The sequence below is a fragment of the Salarias fasciatus genome, chromosome 18 (genome assembly GCF_902148845.1).
Source record: "Salarias fasciatus chromosome 18, fSalaFa1.1, whole genome shotgun sequence".
In the NCBI taxonomy this organism is placed as follows: domain Eukaryota; kingdom Metazoa; phylum Chordata; class Actinopteri; order Blenniiformes; family Blenniidae; genus Salarias; species Salarias fasciatus.
In genome coordinates, this window is record NC_043762.1 from 9,944,014 (window position 1) to 9,962,631 (window position 18,618).

At 45.6% G+C, this 18,618-nt stretch overlaps 1 protein-coding gene across 3 annotated transcripts in view; it reads left to right on the forward strand.

Moving 5' to 3' along the window:
- The window catches only part of LOC115404997 (zinc finger E-box-binding homeobox 1-like), a 60,529-nt gene extending 42,501 nt beyond the window's left edge, over nt 1-18,028 (forward strand). For 2 of the 3 annotated variants that reach the window (XM_030114380.1, XM_030114377.1), the window contains exons 3-8: nt 906-1,061; nt 1,198-1,400; nt 1,761-1,887; nt 5,948-7,755; nt 13,404-13,581; nt 14,573-18,028. In XM_030114380.1, the coding sequence (XP_029970240.1) occupies nt 906-1,061; nt 1,198-1,400; nt 1,761-1,887; nt 5,948-7,755; nt 13,404-13,581; nt 14,573-15,285 (3,185 nt within the window). In that variant the 3' untranslated portion in view covers nt 15,286-18,028. Of the gene's footprint in view, nt 1-905; nt 1,062-1,197; nt 1,401-1,760; nt 1,888-5,947; nt 7,756-13,400; nt 13,582-14,572 lie in introns of all 3 variants that reach the window. The other variant, XM_030114379.1, reaches the window with a different exon arrangement.
- Nucleotides 18,029-18,618: the final 590 nt, after the last annotated feature.

The window sequence follows — 18,618 nt, forward strand, 5'->3', positions numbered from 1 at the left end:
TTGTGAGTGTTTTCTTCTCTCTTTTGTTCCTGGTGTCGTACCTGAGGGTGATTTGAATGGAGGAGTGTGTTTGGTTTAATGAGCAGGAGTGCAGGGGAGAGGACAGGCTGTCGGTGTTACATCCCCGGGTCACTTTTTCCCTCTGAAGTGCCCCATTTGAATCCAGCCCAGGGCTGTAATTATTCTCTGCAAGGCTCATTATGGGAAACACACACAGCAATCCAGCTGCTTCCAGGAAACTCTAGCATTTATATACCAATTGCGGCAAAATGCAAGAAAAGGAATATATTATTTCTGAATATTATACACTTTCATTATAATCATCAAGAGTTTTTCATAAATGTAACCTCACCCTACTTAGTATTTGAGGAATACGCTCTGATTTTGTCTTCTTGTTCATTTTTATCCATAAATTAGGCTTTGGGAAGGTAGTAAAGTGCCTTAAGTTCTTGTACCACTGTTGCACTTCAGGCAGATTTCAGCTCTGTTCAGTTTAGATTTTTTCTTATTTATGTTTTGAAAAATACAAGGATGATTAACTCATTTTAAAGTTTAGGAAAGAAAAGTATCGACACTTGTTTTATTTGAAAAAAGTTGAAAGCATCAAATCTTGCTGAAACTTAGTGTTCAGAGTGTGATTGTGTGGCGCCCTCTTGAGGTAGCACCTCTAAACAACATGTAGTCAGTCCATTTGTTTTTGTTTTCTTTTTTCTTTTTTGCTGTACATCTTTTAAATAGAATATTCACGTCTGAGCCTGATCAACCATAACATTATGACCACTTACTCATCCCATTTGAGCAGGATACTGACTGGAATCACCTCCTAAGAGATGTTTCAGTATAGTTTTATTTACCGTTTTAGTGACCCCCGACTTTGCCGGCCTTGTCTGTGTTCATGTCCGCAGTGAAAGAAGAGTGTCTGTCAGAGGGGGAGGAGTCGGAGTCGGTGAAGGATGCCCTCGTGGAGGAGATCCTGCAGCAGGGAGACACAGCCATCATCTATCCCGAAGCCCCCGAGGACGAGCAGAGTCCAGCAGAGACAGGAGGCGCTGATGAGAATGGTAACATCCCCACCATCGCTGCTCGTAGTAACACCGTGTCACAGTTTATGTATCGTTCACACAAGATTAACACCTAAATGAGTGTTAAATGATAGATTTAGTGTCCTTCAAGCTGTTCCCTCCCCTCGTCCCGCAGGCACGCCGGACTCCTTCTCCCAGCTGCACACTTGCCCCTACTGCTCCCGGGTCTACAAGCGCAACGCCTCGCTGAAGGAGCACATAAAGTATCGCCACGAGACCAGCGAGGACAACTACAGCTGCTCGCACTGCACCTACACCTTCACGTACCGCTCGCAGCTGGAGAGGCACATGAGCCACCACCGGGGCAAGGGGGACCAGGTAAAAGCCCCAGAGGCGTCAGATCTTCTGCAGTGTGGTATTACTGCTTTGTAAGGAGTGAATATAGTACCTAGTTAAAAACCTGGGACCACAGAGGCGTCGTCACGCTCAAAATTTAATCGATTTATGAAAATGTTTCTGGGAAACTGCTCATTGCAGCATCTCAGAAGGCTGCCATATGAGCAAAATACAAAACAAAGAAGATAATCAATATTCCTTTTAAGCTCAAGAAAAAGTAAAATAAATATGAGTTTTGTTTGTTTTGGAAAAGGTCGAAGCTTTCACCTGCTGTTCTTATCACACATCGATTAGATTACATGAAAACCACGTGGCTTATTGATGATTGTTTTGGCGTGTTTTCCTCTCGTTTCCCAGTCGACCGGAGGATCCGAATCAAGCGTAGGAACTCGCAAGTTCAAGTGCACCGAATGTTCCAAAGCCTTCAAATACAAACACCATCTGAAGGAGCACCTGCGCATACACAGCGGTGAGCGGCTGCTGCACACACGGGCCGAATCATCCCTTCTGCACAACTTTAACGTTTGTGGTGTTTTAGTGCAGAACCAGTATGTTTCTGTTTTAGTAATTACTGATATTGAGAGCTTTCAGACCGCACAGTGGAGGTGACGCTCAAAGTTGATTTTTATTTTTACTTATTTTTTCACTGAAATTGACAACTTTTAGTTCTCATTTTGGATAATTTCATCAACACATAGGGTACACAGAAGAAAGTGCACATAACTTGATTGATTTGTGTCCTTTTTGAATTTGTACACTTTTTACATCTTCTAAGAAAGCTGCTACTTTTAGAAAAGACGTCATTTCATCTGGACTCGATAAACAAAATCAATATTTTCTGTCCAGGTGCATTTCCGAGAACTTAAAGACAAAGGATTAAATTTCCCAAAAAAAGATAACTAAAGAACAAAAAGCAAAATCAAACATAATAAGTTACTTTTAATTTTTAATTCAATTTAATTCAATTCAGCAGTGTGATCAAAACAGCCTGGAAGGAAAAACCCGAAGCTGTTTCCTCAGTGAAACTCTCCTGGCTGTTCCTTTAACTTTTCCTGTTCTTTGCATTTCTAGTTCCATCATTTCCTCTGTTTCCTGTTTATTTAAAACACTAAGAATGGTTCGTAGTATTTTTCCAGCCTGTCACAGTGTTCCTCCACCTTGATGTTATTCAGGTGGTCTTCATTTTCTCCCTTTGCTGTGTTTTTTTGAATTGTTGGTCCTTTCCCTGAACTACTATTGTTTTACCAGTTTCCTCTCTTGGTGTGAGTGTTCTGAGCCTCTGGTCTGGTCTCAGTGCGAGTTTTCTTTGTTCGTGCACAGGTGTTTTGCGTCATTTTGAGTCGGCTTGGTTTTTGATCTTGTTTGAAGTGTGTTTCATCTCGACAACAAATCTTCAGTAAAGTCCTCGGGGTCCAGCTGTAGGTTGTGTGCGAGACTCACTTGAGAAGTCCGCCAAAGATATTGCTACTCATGGTGGTGAGTTTGGTCGTTGGGATATGAAGGAGTGATGGATTATTGGAGTGGAGAGACGCACTGGTTAGTGAAGACGCAGATCTTGATCTTGTGGTGTATTCTGGTGGAGATGAGGAGCCAGTGGAGGGATTGCAGGACTGGTGTGATGTGGTTGTGCTTTTTGGCTTTGTTGAAGTAGCCTGTGGAGGTGCTGTTCTGGATATGTTGGTATTTTTGAAGGTTTTTGTTGGTGATGCCATAGAAAAGTGAATTACAGTCATCCAACCTGGAGGAGACGAAGGTATGGACCAGATGTTCAACATCAGACAGGGCAGGTGATGGATGGAGGCTTGCAATGTTTGTGAGGCGGTGAAATGTTTTGCACAGGTGTTGATTTTAATGTGTAAAGTCAAAGTCGAGGGTGGAGTTGAACTGGATGATGAAGCAGAAGAGGGACGAGGGTCGTTGACAGAGCAGTGGAATGATTTTTTTGCAGTGGGTGAGACACGGACAGTGTGAAGACGGTGGGGTCAAGGGCAGACTGCCTTAGGTGACAGTCAGCAATCCTCCTTCGGCTTCACTAATGAAGATGTATGTCGTCCTGTTGGTGAGCTGTGACTGGAGCCAGTCAAGAGCAGCGTCGCAGAGCCCAGTGGTGGGGTGGAGGAGGATGAGGAGGATGGTGTCGTCAGTGGTGTGGAACGCCCAAAGATAAGGAGGGGGCTGGCATCTGCTGCCGTCAGCAGGCCGCTGGTGGCCATGTTTGAGTAATTTGAGTGGTTCTATATGTGCTTCAGTTCTTCAATAGGTTGTTCCAAAGAGGTAAAATGTACTGAGAAAACAATACAGCAGTGCATTCATATTAGAAAATGTATTTTGTACTTATGAATACTTAAGCCAAAATATTGGTGCTGATGTTGAATCTGATTCAATACTTTAGTACTGGAGTTGTATTTGTCCACCACTGGATTGGAGGTGCTCATGGAGTTCCGAAGAAAAAACCTTTTCCCAGAACCTTTAGAGGAATGAGAGGCTTCCTGTGGGTCTGTAGTTTGTGAGGCTTTCTGGGACTATAGCAGGTTTTTTTCAATAGAGGCTTGTTTGTTCTGGCAGGTTTCAATCGAGATGGGACAGAGCCGGACTGTAGAGACTGATTGATGTTGTTGGTCTCATGATTTCATTATGGTTATCTTGTCAATGGACTGGATTGGATTGGATTCAATTCCATGAGGCATCATGATGCATAACTCTGTCATATCCCCATTTTTCTTCCTTAATGCACATAGCTACTTTTTCCATTAATGAATATGAGCAGCCAGACAGAATTGAGCTCTCTTCAATTTAGAAAATGACAGACAAGACAATAAGTTTGTTGATACCAGTAAAAAACTAAAATGGAATCCATAATCAGTACTTGCCAGTATAAACAAAACATTTAGCCTCACAAACATTATGAACATATCCAGTCAAATTAAACATACAATGTCTTTCCTCCCATACATATTACAACTCAGTTCCTCCTGTAAGCTTATATATATATATATAACATGATGGAACTGTTGCCATGTAGTCTTCTGAGGACCCTTCTGGTGAAAATACATTACTGCACCCTGATCCCACAAGATCATGTGTGCCGTGCAACACTCACTTTTGGCAGCAGTGTATTTCTGCACCATGCTGGTCACATGTGGACTGTTCATGGCTGGCAGGCTAGCTTGGGTTTTGAAAGTGGAGGGAGCAGGCTCCGGACAAACAAACAAGCTGCCAGACTGAGTCAGTGCCCACTATATTTAAGAGAAAGCGGTATTACTGGTGTCATGCGAAAAGAAGTTACCCCCACGATAGAAACTGTGCCCTCTGCTGCGGGCGTGCACACGCATTCAGGAAGGTGGAGCAGGTTGTTAGTTGTGTTTGTCTTTATCTTCAGCTGTATGTACTTTTTGGCCAAAAGTAATTGGTTATAAATTGTGGTACTTATATAAATTATTGGGCAGATAAGTACTTTTAAGAGACATTGTGGTGGTTTTAATTATTGCATTAAAGTGTATTACCTGATGGTTGAGAGTCATATCTTAATTAGTCTGTGAGGAGAAATTTCTGAATAAATGCTATGAAGTTATGATGATAGACAAAGGGGGAAATTGAAAAAAAACTAATATGGCAATATCCAAAGGCAAGAAGGGAGTTACAGCAACAGCTATTGTAGGCAATGCTGCAGTAAGATCAGAGCCTATAATTCAGGTCAAAAAGGTGGAATTGAGTCTATCAGTGTGTTAAAATGCTGACAGTGGTGTTGATGTTACTGGATCAGAAGTTGGACAGATTGATCCAAGAAATGAAATTGCAGCATGTTTGAATCTAGTACACAGAGTATTTGGCCTACATTTAGTTAGCAGACTGCTCGCCAAATTATATTACATTTAATTAGTATTATTAAAAGGAGAAGGATAGGACATATTCATAGTAATACATTCTATTAATAAGTTGAACTGATATCCAAACATGTAGCTACTCCGTTCCGAATGCATGCACGTTCCCACAGCAGAGAGTTCATTTTGTATTGGGAGTAACTACTTTGTCACAAGGGCAACGGCAGTGGCCAGCGACCGTACAGAGCCTGGGGCAGCGGTGTGCACGCAAAACTCCACCAAAAATACACACGGTGCCCAGAAATCCATCCTGGAAAACGAGATGAAATCAATAGATGAGTGATGTCACAAAAATTAAAATCGCACAGGGCAGCATCCACTCAGACACTGACCGCATAGCACCATTCAGACTCAAGGCATTTCAGTGCATTAAAAGGAAATGCATTAAAACAAAGCGACTAATAAAAGCATGATGAATAAAGTTTTTAAAAGCTTTATTTCAGGCAAAGGTACTATAATCAGTAATATCTTTTTTTTTCTTCTTCTTCTTTTGAAAGCCTCGGCTCTCAGTCTGAGTGCCTGATAATGGTGTCAAGGGTGAATATTTTGAAAAATGGCAGCTGGACTGAACAGGATTAAGAGGATTTTAGTTTTTCATGTGTAAAGTTGTTAATTAAAAACTGTTTTCATCTTTTCTGTTCCTTTCAGGTGAGAAACCGTACGAATGTAAGAACTGTAAGAAGCGGTTCTCCCACTCAGGCTCCTACAGCTCCCACATCAGTAGCAAGAAGTGTATGGGCGCCGCTCTGCCAAACGGTGCCACCCGGACGTCGATAAAAGTCCCGCCCCCTGCCATGCAGGTGCGGCCTGTGGTGATCGCTCCGGCCCGCGTCGTCCTTAAAGAGAAGACTGAGAGCAAACCGCTTCAGGAGCAGCTGCCTGTCACTCAGATCAAATCCGAACCTGTGGAATACGAGTGTAAGCCTGTGACGGCGGCGCCGGCAACCTCGACCGGCAGCAACGGGGTAGTGAACGGTGGGGCGACGCAGCCAGCCGCCGCTTCTGCTCCGACTCTGCCTCAAGGCGTGGCGATGGTGGTGCCAACGGTCGGCCTTATGTCGCCGATCAGTATCAATTTAAATGACTTGCAGAATGTGCTCAAGGTGGCGATGGATGGGAACGTGCTCCGGCAGGTGCTGGGCTCTGCCAACGGAGTTGTGACGCAAGGGAAGCAGGGGATCGTTGTGCAGCAACCACAGCAGCAGATCATCAGCCTGCCGGCCTTCGTCGACCACGACGGCACCACGAAGATCATCGTCAACTACAGCATCAGCCCCACAGCCGCCACCGCCGCCACGACACAGCCAACACCACTCGTAGTCAAAACAAGCCCCTCCAATGCCCCCGTTGTCACAGCCGTGTCTGCTGCAGCCCCCACATCAACTAAAACAGACAAACCTCAAGCCCCAGAGGTGGCTGACCTCTCCATTGTCAAGACAGAACCGGAGTCCGTGCCCATAACTGAGGAGGAGGCAGAGTCAGCCACAGAGGCGAAAATGGCAGGTATTCAAAGTTTAGAATCAGCTCAGATGCCAAAACAAAGCAGCACCAGTACATGTTTACTCTGCGACGACTGTCCCGACAACCTGGAGGGGTTGCATCTCCTCCAGCACCACAAAGCAGCCAACGGTGAGGCTGTGGACTCGGCTGCTCTGGACCCGTCTTTCGCCGCGCTGCTGAGCGAGGCCGGGGTCACCTTGGAGGAGCCACCTATGGACGATCTTGTTTCACTACTCAAGACATACTTCGCCTCTAATGCCGATCCAGACGAAAAGGAGCTGAAGAAAATCTCCGATTCTGTCAGTATTCCCGTGGACGTGGTCAAAAAGTGGTTTGCCAAGATGAACTCTGGGAAAACTATGGGCAAGTGTCATGGCGACTGTAAAAAAGTCTCCAAATCAACTTCAGACACAAATTCCAGCTCAAAGAAAAGCTTGGATTTGGAAGAAGAAGAAGGAACTGAAAAAGAAAAGCTCGAGGAAGCTTCAGATGGTGGTAGTATCTCCCCGTCAGACTCCACATCGCTCAGCCTCAACAACGGAGACCTTGTCATCGTCAAGAGCGAACCGGAAGACCCCGAGGCCTCGGACTCCCAGGCCGAGCCCTTGGACCTGTCTCTTCCTAAACACATTGCAGCAGCATTGGAAAAGAAGGCCATGGCAATCCCTGCCAAGCAGCAGGAGCAGCCGCTGAACCTGACCTGCCTGAGGAAGGAGCAGCTCGACGGGCGCACCATCTTCGTCACCGCGCCTCAGAGCGGACGGCCCGTCAACATCGTAACCGCCGCGCAGCTGCCCACATTGGTCGCCATCGCCGGTCAGGGCACGGTGGGCTGCCTCGGCGGCATCAACACGTCAAACAAGAGAACCATCCTCATCCCACAACTCACCTACACCTACGCCACTACGGCCGGCAACTCCACCGGGGCCAAGACGGTTGTGCTCAATGGCCATAAGGTGGGTAGTACAGCAATGCTGGTAAAAACTCAAAGAGCAGAGAATAAAAATTGTCATTTTACATTGAAACGAAAATTCTGAGGCAGAAAACAAGACAGAGTAATGTAAAAATCAGGAAAATCAAGTTTTACTGGAAACTGGAAAAAATTTGCACTGAGTTACTTTTCTGAGTTTCATACATGTGTTTTTGGGGAGGGGATCTGCTGTACATGTAGCACTGACCGTTTTTCTGCATTTTAATGTTCCCTTTCAAATTTTCTACCTCTTCATGTATGTGTTGCATATGCTGGGACCGTTCTGACAATTTCGTTGTTTCAAATGACAATAAAGATGATTGTGATTCTAGTAGATGCCAGGGAGAGGAGGGTACAGGACTTCATTACCTCTCAGAGTTAAACTCACTGATGAAAGTCCTGTTCAACAAGCTGTAACTAAATAAATTCATTCTTAAGTGATCCTGCCCCTTTTCTCAATTGATACACAGCTCTGAGTGATTGACAGATTACTACGCTGTACTTTGGTTCAGCTGTAGTTGTTTTTTAAGTGCGATTTAAATAAACTTGAGTTGAGTAGCCAATTCATCACCACAAATCTATGAGGGAAAAAGGATCCACACTTATCACTATTTGTCATATTCTTCAAGCTTTTATTGTAAAAATCACCTTTCATCTCACTTCCAAGGTTTGGCTTATTACACACATTGACTCCACATATTGCATTTTCTCTAGTGGCCAGCCAAACTTCTAATAACTGAAGTGAGAATACTTCTTTACTGATTAATCAAATTGTCATGAAACTGCAAAGACAAGTATATTCAAAGCAAAACGGATTAGTCAAAGTTTAAAATTGCCACCTTAATGTGGTATTGGAGCTTGAGTGCCCCCATGATCCAGGAAGCTGTGTTTTCAAGGACTTTATGCCCCTGGTAGGGTCTCCCAATGCAAACCAGGTCCTGGGTGACGAGCCAGACTGAAAGCAGCTCAAAGGCTCTTATGAGCAATACAAAAACAAAGGTCGATACATCGTCTGGTATGGCGCAGCCGGGGCCCCACCTTGGAGCTAAGCCTGGGTTCAGGGCTCGTATGCGAGCACCTGGAGGCCGGGCGTTTGCCCACGGGGCCTGGCCAGGTTCAGCCCGAAGAGGCGATGTGGGACTGACCTCCGGTGGGCTCACCACCCACCAAGGGAACCGTAGGGGCCGGTGCAGTGTAGATTGAGAGGCAGCCAACGGCACATGGACATGGAATATCACTTCACTGGGGGGAAAGGAGTTTGAGCTTGTGAGGGAGGTTGAGAGGTACTGGCTAGATATAGTAGGGCTCACCTTCACATACAACCTGGGCTCTGGAACCCAACCTCTCTGGGAGGGCTGGACTCTCCACTTCTCTGGCGTTGCCCGCGGTGAGAGGTGGCGGGCTGGTTTGGGTTTGCTTATAGCCCCACAGCTCAGCCGCCATGTGTTGGAGTTCACCCCACTGAATGAGAGGGTCGCGTCCCTGCGCCTTCGGGTTGGGGACAGGTGCCTCACTGTTGTTTTGGCTTACGGGCTGAACAGCAGTGCAGAGTAGTTGGCCTTCTTGGAGTCCCTGGGTGGCGTGCTGGACACTGCTCCGACCGAGGAATCCTTTTTTCTACTGGGAGACTTCAACGCCGATGTGGGCAGCGACAGTGAGACCTGGAGGGAGGTGATAGGGTCGCATGGCCTCCCTGATCTGAACCTGAGTGGTGTTCTTTTATTAGACTTCTGTGCGAGCCACAGTTTGTCCATAGCGAACACCATGTTCGAGCACAGGGGTGTCCACAAGTACTCTTGGCACCAGGACGCTCCTAGGTCAGAGGTCGATGATCGACTTTGTTGTCGTGTCATCTGACCTCCAGCCACGTGTTTTGGACACTCAGATGAAGAGAGGAGCAGAGCTGTCGACTGATCACCACCTGGTGGTGAGTTGGATTCGCTGACGGAGGAGGAAACTGGACAGACTTGGCAGACCCAAACGTGTTGTGAGGGTCTGCTGGGAACGTCTGGTGGAGCCCTCTGTCAGCATGGTTTTCAACTCCCACCTCCGGGAGAGCTTCTCTCATGTCCCGAGGGAGGCTGGGGACATTCAATCCGAGTGGATCATGTTCTCCACCTCCATTGTCGAAGCAGCTGCTCAGAGCTGTGGTTGTAAGGTCTCTGATGTCCGCCGTGGCGGCAACCCCCAAACCCAGTGGTGGACACCGGGGCTGCTGTCAAGCTGAAGAAGGAGTCCTACTGAGTCTTGTTGGCTCATGGGACTCCCAAAGCAGCTGACAGGTACTGGCAGGCCAAGTGAACTGCAGTCTGAGTGGTTGTGGAGGCAAAAACTCAGGTCTGGGAGGAGTTCGGGGAGGCCATGGAGGAGGACTACTGGTCAGCCTCTGACACACCGTCCGGCACCTCAGGATGGGAAAGCAGGTCTCAACCAACACTATTTACAGTGGAGGTGGGAGGGTGACGACCTTAACTGGGGATATTATTGGATGATGGAAGGAATATTTCAAAGACCTCCTCAATCCCGTCGCCACGTCTTCCGTAGAGAAAGCAGAGGCTGAGGTCTCAAGCTGAAGTCGCCTAGGTGGTTGGTAAGCTCCTCAGGCACCGGGGGTAGATGAGATTCATTTGGAGTACCTTAAGTGTCTGGATGTGCAGGGACTCTCTTGGTTGACACGTCTCTGTAACATTGCGTGGCATTCGGGGACAGTGTCTCTGGATTGGCAGACCGAGGTGATGGTTCCCCTTTTTTAAAACGGGGACCGGAGGTTGTACTTCAACTTTAAGGGATCAAACTCCTCAACCTCCCCGGGAAAGTCTATTCCAGGGTACTGGAGAGTAGAATTTGACTGATAGTCGAACTTTGGACCCAGGAGGAACAATGCGTTTTTTTCATCCTAGTCGTGGAACACTGGACCAGCTCTATGCCCTCCGTAGGGTGCTTTAGGGTTCGTGAACCAGTCCACATGTGGTTTGTGGATTTAGAGAAGTTGTTCGACCGCGTCCCTCGTGTCTTGTGGGGGGTGATTTGGGAGCACAGAGTTCGGGGCCTCTTGTCAAGGACTGTCTGGTCTCTGTATAACCGAAGCAGGAGCCTGGTCCGCATTGCTGGCTGTAAGTCGGACTTGTTCCCGGTGCATGTTGGACTTCAATAGGGCTGCACTTTGTCACCGGGTCTTTTTGCCATTTTTATGGACAGAATTTCTAGGCACAGCCAGGGGCCAGAGGGAGTCAGGTTTTGGTAGCCATAGGATTTCATCTCTGCTTTGTGTAGACGATGTTGTCCTGTTGGCTTCATCGACCCCAGACCTGCAGCATGCACTGGGGCGGTTTGAAGCCGAGTGTGAAACGATGGGGATGAGGATCAGCACCTCTAAATCCCAGGCCCTAGTCCTTGCCTGGAAGAAGGTGGTCTGCCAGACCTTGCAAGGAGAGACCTTGCCCCAAGTGGAGGAGTTCAAGTATCATGGGGTTTTGTTTATGAGTGGGGGACGGATGGAGTATGAGATTGACAGGCGGATTGTTGCAGCATCTGCAGTGATGCCATTGGATCTTTCCATTATGGTGAAGAGGGAGCTGAGCTGAAAGACGAAGCTCTCGATTTACCAGTCTATCTACGCCCCCACCCTCAACTATAGTCATAAGCTTTGGGTCATGACTGAAAGGACAAGATTCCGGATACAAGATTCTGTAGGGTGGCTGGGCGCTCCCTTAAAGATAGGGTGAGGAGCTCAGTCACCTGGGAGGAGCTCGGAGTAAAGCCGCTACTCCTCCACATTGAGAAAAGCCAGCTCAGGTGGCTCAGTTATCTGTTTAGGATGCCTCCTGGACGCCTCCCTAGGAAGGTGTTCCAGACATGTCCCACTGGGAGAAGGCCCCAGGGAAGACTCAGGACACACTGGAGAGACTTTGTCTCCTGGCTGGCCTGGGAACGCTTTGGGATCCTCCCGGAATAGCTGGAGGAAGTGTCTGGGGATAGGGAAGTCTGGGCATCCCTACTTAGACTGCTGCCCCCATGATCTAGTCCCTGATAAATGGTAGAAAATGGATGGATAAATGGAAGTTTCATTCTGCTGCCATACATTTTTTATCAGGTAAATGAAAACAATAGTGATAACAATACTTGTCAATTGAGCAGCGGGCTTTCTCTGTTACCTCCTCGTTTCACTGAAGAGTTTTTATCTATCATATCAACAGTATCTCTCCACACAGTTGCATATTCCATATGTACAGCGATTGACCCATTCGAGGCAGTTGATGTGGATAGTCTTTTGAACACACTACTTGGTGGCCCATGCATGGGCATAAAAGCCCCAGATGCGCATGGTTTTACTGATTCATTCGTTTCCACTCTGGAAACTCCTGTAGGAGTTTTTGGCAAAGTGAAAGGAGGCTAGTATATCTAACAGCTAAAGGTTCTTTTTAAAGACAGGTAGAGATGAGAGTAAAGTTACCTCTACTAGTTTCAGTCACATCCGGTGGCCTTCCTCAGGAGGCACGTCACGTGATGGGAAGTGACGTGTCAAATAAGCTGATGGTCACCGGATGTGACCATCGGATTCTTCCGGGTGTGCCTGCCATCAGTATGGCAAGCCAAGAGGGACCTCCTGCAGGGGCTGTGGTGTGAAAATGCCTGTGGAAGATAGGCGTGATTGCTACGTGTTCTGTTTGGGCTTTGGCCATGCACTTATGAGAAGGGATGACCCATCATCATGCATGAGCTGCTTCTGCCCATCAGCCAGGTAGAGAGGCTTGCTGTTGTATGCTAAGAAATGCACAAGCTTTTGGTCTGCAGCCAGCCAGGTGTCCTCAGACTGCAGCTACCTTCGCTTGGTTCTACAACCTGAATGTAGCTGCTGGTACCTCCTTTAGGTAATGGGTACTTGGTGCCAGCATGCATCGATGATGTCTTCTTTACAATGCCCCTGAGTGGTCCCTTGCCAGGGAGATGTGCTGATTTTTTGTCAACTGACTGGCAGAGGGCAGGCCATCTGAGCGGCCTCTGTCCCCCTCCACCCGACTCTCGCATCTTACGGGTTTGGGCCAAGCTGGGGTTATGTCTGGCAGTGACACACAGTGTCTGGCAGTGTCCAAGCTCAGGCACTATGCGGGCGTGTATATCGTTCTTCAGTGGGTGGTTTTTGTATTCACATGCACCGCTGGAGCACTCTGGTTGCTGTGATGTCTCATTAAATACAGTATATGGTGCCGGGGGTTCTGAGGTGAAAACGAGGGGCTGCTTGACTCCGCCTCCTCAGTCTCCTCGTGGTGGGTCTTACAGAACAGGTACATATGAAATATGTAACTGTTTGCAGAGATGATCTGCCACTCAGAGAACAAAGTTTCCCTGAATGACAAATGATTCTTTCACAGCTTTCGAAATTGATTATAGGGAATACACTCAAAGCATAACAGCATAAATTCAAAAAAACAAAAAAAAAACCCATCTCTGTTGACTAGTTGAAAAGGTATTTTTGTGTAGTATCTTCTGAAAACAGATGACTGTGCATGCCTTGTATTGTTAAATTATACATTTAGAAAAGAGATCTGAACATGTGGAGGGCTCGTTAAACAGCCTGATTGTACGTTATGAACGATTGGAGTGGTGATGGGACTGATCTTCATCCTGCAGCAGGAGAAGAGTCCGGAGAGCGGCTCCAACGGCGTCTCCACAGCTGAAGAGCCGAACGACTCCTCTTCGGCGGGTTTGGCCAAAAAGCGGCGGCTGGAAAACGGCGTCTACCCCTGCGACCTCTGCTCGAAGGTCTTCCAGAAAGGCAGCTCGCTGCTCCGACACAAATATGAACACACAGGTAGGCTGTTTTAATGAGTGTAGTCCATTTTTTAAGGAGGAATTCAGTTTTTTTTCTTTCCCAGAGTTATTTGGGACTTATACCGCCGTGTTTTATGTCTCTGGTTACATCATCTCTCGTTAAATATGCCGTAATTTTTATGGCGCATCTGGCCCGTAAACGCACCAGATTGGAAACAGTCGGCGTGAATGTTTATACAGACGTGACTCGTGTTGTGAATTTAATGTAAAAAAAAAAAAAAAAATCCCAATCTCCTGCAGCTAATGTCACAATGGAATGTGGTTTCATCACATCTGTGAGCATTTATCTACCATGCACAGGTGTGTGTGTGTTGCTTTGTCATGTAAGAATCCATTAGGAGATTTTGTTAAAACTATTACTTGCAACACTGTTAAGTAATCTGAACATCCGTTAATGTGGAAGCGGTTGGAGGCAAACATTAAACCAGGAGGTTTGTGTCAGCAGTTACAAAGTGCTGAGATCTCTGAATATTAAACATCCTTTGAGCATCTTTGAAGGTCCTAAAGCTTTTTTTTTTTAGATTGGTCAACACTTTCAAGCTTAAATGTCTTCACCCATTCATCTGTTTTTCAGATGTTCCAGAATTGAAAATATTTTCACCTCTCTGTCTTTAAAGCTTATTGGGAATTAAAAAAAAAAGATAATTCTGCTGCTTCAAACACGCTTTTTTAGCTTTTTTGTCAATCTTTAAAATAAATTGTATAATTTTTTACTTTTATTTTATCCCTCGATGTTAAATCCATCATTTTTTTTATATTAATGAGCTGAATTGCACATTTTTTAAGACTTAATTTAACTTTATATTCTGTAAACAGTAGAGTCTGAAAGGAGTGTCATTCTGGCACCCGTAGATGACCTTTGACCCCCATCAGCTCTGAGAGGCCAGAAGTACCAAGAGCACAGACAGTTCCAACACAGTGTGTGACATTTCGACCTTCATGCTAAAACACCCCCGTCTGTGATTCTGCAGGAAAACGTCCTCACGAGTGCGGCATCTGCAAGAAGGCCTTCAAACACAAGCACCACCTGATCGAGCACTCGAGGCTGCACTCCGGCGAGAAACCCTACCAGTGCGACAAGTGCGGCAAGCGCTTCTCCCACTCGGGCTCGTACTCGCAGCACATGAATCACCGCTACTCCTACTGCAACAAGGAGGACGGCGGTGGTAGTGGCGGCGGCGGCGGCGGCGGTGGCGCCAGGCCCCCCAGGAGCCAGCCGGAGTTGGGCAGCCCCGGGGCCGGCCTCCAGTCCGACAGCCGCACCACCACCCCGCCCTCCCAGCTGGACTCAGACGAGAGGGAGAGCGAGGACGAGGAGGAGGACGACGACGAGGCCATGTGCATGGACGACATCCGGGTGGTGCAGGTGGACGACGGCGAGTGCGAGATCTACGAGGGGAACTTCGACGACGACGACGAGGACGAGGAGGAGGAGGAGGAGGAGGAGCCGATGGAGGACGGAGAAACTGAAAGCAAGCAGGTGGAGGAGGAGATGGCGTTCGACGTGGTGGAGGTGGAGCTCGGGGAGAACCACGGCGCGAACGCCGAGACGGGGGAGAGGAACGTCGAGACGGAGGAGCCGGCAGAGAAGACGGCCGAGCGCGAAGGAGAGACGGACAGAAGCATCAGGGAAGAGTCGGAAGGCACCGAGCCGGCGGAGGAAGTGGTGACAGACGCCAAATAGTGGAAGCTGTGTCCCGGACGGGAGTTTAGACACTTTGAGGGGGGAGGAACGCCGCGGCAGATGCCTGATCTTTATCGGTCCACTACTGTGTACAAAAACCCAGGTGTGCCTGAACTCTAAAGAAGAAAAAACAAAAAACAAAAAAACAAACAAACCCCAAAACAGTGACTTTTTATTTGTGAAGACAAAATATCAGTTTTTGGAAATTGTTTATAGAAGTACAGATTTTAAACTAGAGCTCACCCACTCACTTGTTAGACTTGTTACTGAGACATCCCAGGTGTTTTTTTTTTTTTTCTTTCTCTCCTTTCAGTCAGTGTTACTAATCTTGTTCTCGTTCGAAGACATTTTAACCTGTAAAGATGAGATTTCTATACCTTTTTATTGCCATCGAAGTTTTCCTAAAATCAGTATTTTATTGAGTTCTACGAACAAAAACCTCTGCACTACAGTATTCCTGGTTTACCTACGGATACATGCCTCATGCATCGTATGCCCTTCAGTGTTATATTTGTGCACTAGCTAGCACGGTGTCGTTTGTTGTTAGCGTTTAGTCTCTGCTAGCTAGCATTACGTTTGTTTTCAGTTTTGACTGTTAGCCTTAAGGAAATCAAAGTATTCTTGGGGAACGGGGGAGGGGATCCGGGACGAGAATGCGGCTTTCTGTAAACGCCATAACCAAATTTTTTTCCTTATCAGGGAAGGTAGAGTCACGACCTCAAAAGCCAGCATCGGGCGCGTTATGTCTGTCTTTGGCCGCCGGGCGCCGCCTCGGGCCTCGAGGCTCCGCCACAGACACGCCCACTTCTAACCAAGCTCCTCTTTATTGTTTCAGTGTTTCAGTATTATCAGCTCATATATGAAGTCAAGAGTTCTACGTGAAGGATCGGGACTGTTTTCCTGTTTCCACCCCAATGCCTCCAGCCTTATGCAAGACCTGTGTGCTGTTAAAAGTGCCATTGAACAGTGTTATTATTTCTTCTTCTTCTTCTTCTTCTTCTTCTTCTTCTTCACACATGTAGCCAGTATTATTGTCCCTCTGTTACTTACACGATGCCCACGTTGACTAATGTTTGTTGACTTGCACAGAACAGCAAAATTTTGTCACAATCGAAGCATCCGAGGCCTTTTTTTTTGTTTTGTTTTTTTTTTGAGTTTTTATGTGAAAAGGAGGGAAACAGTATTTAGGCTTCAGAAAAAAAAGTAAGTAAACTTACTATTTTATTTTCTCAGTTTTGTCTGCAGATTGGGAAAAAAAAAGTAGTGAATTGTGTCTTGTTTTATCTGCCAAACTGTCTGGAACAGGGATGTCAAAAAAAAAACCAACAAAAAAACAAAAACAAATTGGTCCATTCTGGCGTTGAATGAATTGGTTTTAACTATTTTAGCGAGATGATCTGACGTAACACTACACTGACACCCAGAACTGAGCAGCAATCTTAAAAAGTTCGTGAAATTTGTGCACTTCTTGAAATAAAGGTCCATGTTTGGAGTGGATTATTATGAATTGGATGAGTTTGACGCCCCTCGATCTAAAAACGACTGAGTTTACATCCGGTGAGTTCGAAGAAGCTGCACGTTATCACATAGGAAAAGTTACGACTTGAACATTTTTGAAAACGTCTCATGGCTTCTTGAACCTACCGCCTGACTTATTGGGGGTTTTTTTTCTTCGTGATACCTGTGAATACATATTTGCTGAGTAGTTTTGTTAACTCAGCTTCAGCCAAAAATCAGAAACTGTTACTCCAATAATGTAATAATGGACAATAAAGCCAATAACTTGCCAATAATATCAGAACATATATTGATATATTATGAAGTGGCTTAAAAATACTTGGAAAATGTGTAACTGCAGCAAATTTTCTAAGAAAAACACATTTTTATGCATTTTGCTTATTAAAATAACCCTCATACTCACACTATGCAGCTTTCTCTCTCAATTATGGTTCTAAAATGATTTTTTTTTTCTTAACCCTTTAGTGTAATTATTCCATTGGAAGTGGAAACTAAGGATTCCGTTATTGGCAGATATTCCATTATTGGTCAGTGTTACATTATTGGCAGTCCAGACCGAGCTGTCCTGTGGATTTGAAAAAAAAAAAATGCCTTTTTAACCGCGAGATAATCAGTTTGCTACGTCAGTTCTTGCGCTAACTTCAGCAGGTCGGCTCAGGAACCCAGCAGAACTCACAGAATCCAGACCAAGTCCCAACACTTCTCCACACGTATGCACTTGTTTTCAGATTAGAGATAAATTTGTGGCAAGCTGTCCCGCACTTCAGGTAACAAGCGTTAGTGAATGTTGGTTTTCAGTTGGTTTTACCGAACAGTGTTTGTAGTATTTTAATTTCTTTTTGTTGTTGGTGTTGTTGTTGTTGTTGTGTGTCCTCTGTATGTTTTTGTCTACAATGGCAGTATTAGAGCCCTTTTCACAGATTAAGAATTAAAAAAAATAAAACAACAACAAAAAAGTATACCTGTTTAGTTTTTAGAAAACTTTTTTATATTTATGTGTCTTATTTTTATATTTTCTTTTATGGTTATTTATTACACATTGTAGTGTACATTACTGTAGTTTGAATTGATACAATAATATATTTTAGTATGAAAAATAATCTCAAGACAAACAAAAAAAAAAGTAATCCCAACATGTGGTTCTGGGAGCTGAGGTTTGTTTTCACAGAAAGAAAAGAAAAAAAAAGATGTATTCTGTAAACTTGACTTCTGTTTTAAGCTAAAAGAAAAAAAAAAGACAGGAATGAAGTGAGAAATAGAAAACTGTTACATGTGCATCCGCTCTTTGCGTTGTTATAAAGCTACTGAACTCTAAAACTCTGTGATTTTTAAAAAGCATGAGTCGTTTTAATGAAGGATCTCGTTACGAAGCATTGACTTCTTCTTCTTCTTCCCCTTGTTTTTTTTTTTTTTTTTTTTTTTTTTTTTAATTTTTAATTTTGAGGCCAAATCTGCATCGTCCCGCCTCCGTGTTTTCTGTTCTGTGCCAACTGGTTCTGTCGAAGGCTGCATCCCGTCTGTCGTCTACACGCCCTTTGTAAATTCACTGTCTCTTTTGTATTGTTTTTATTTTAGGTTTGCTCCATTTTTATGACTCCCCATCACAATAAAAATGTAAGACAGCAGCTCCGAGTGGACCGAGTCGTTCTTCCTCGTACTGTCTCTTCAATCCTTCTGGATCAGTGTTGGAACATCAGGATATTTTCACTTGATTAGTTCATTTGCTGTGTGGCAGACCCCCAGCTCAGTTCAGTTCAGGGGCCCTGGGGGCCTCTGGCGCCCCCCAGTGGATTATTATTATGTCACATCTGGAAG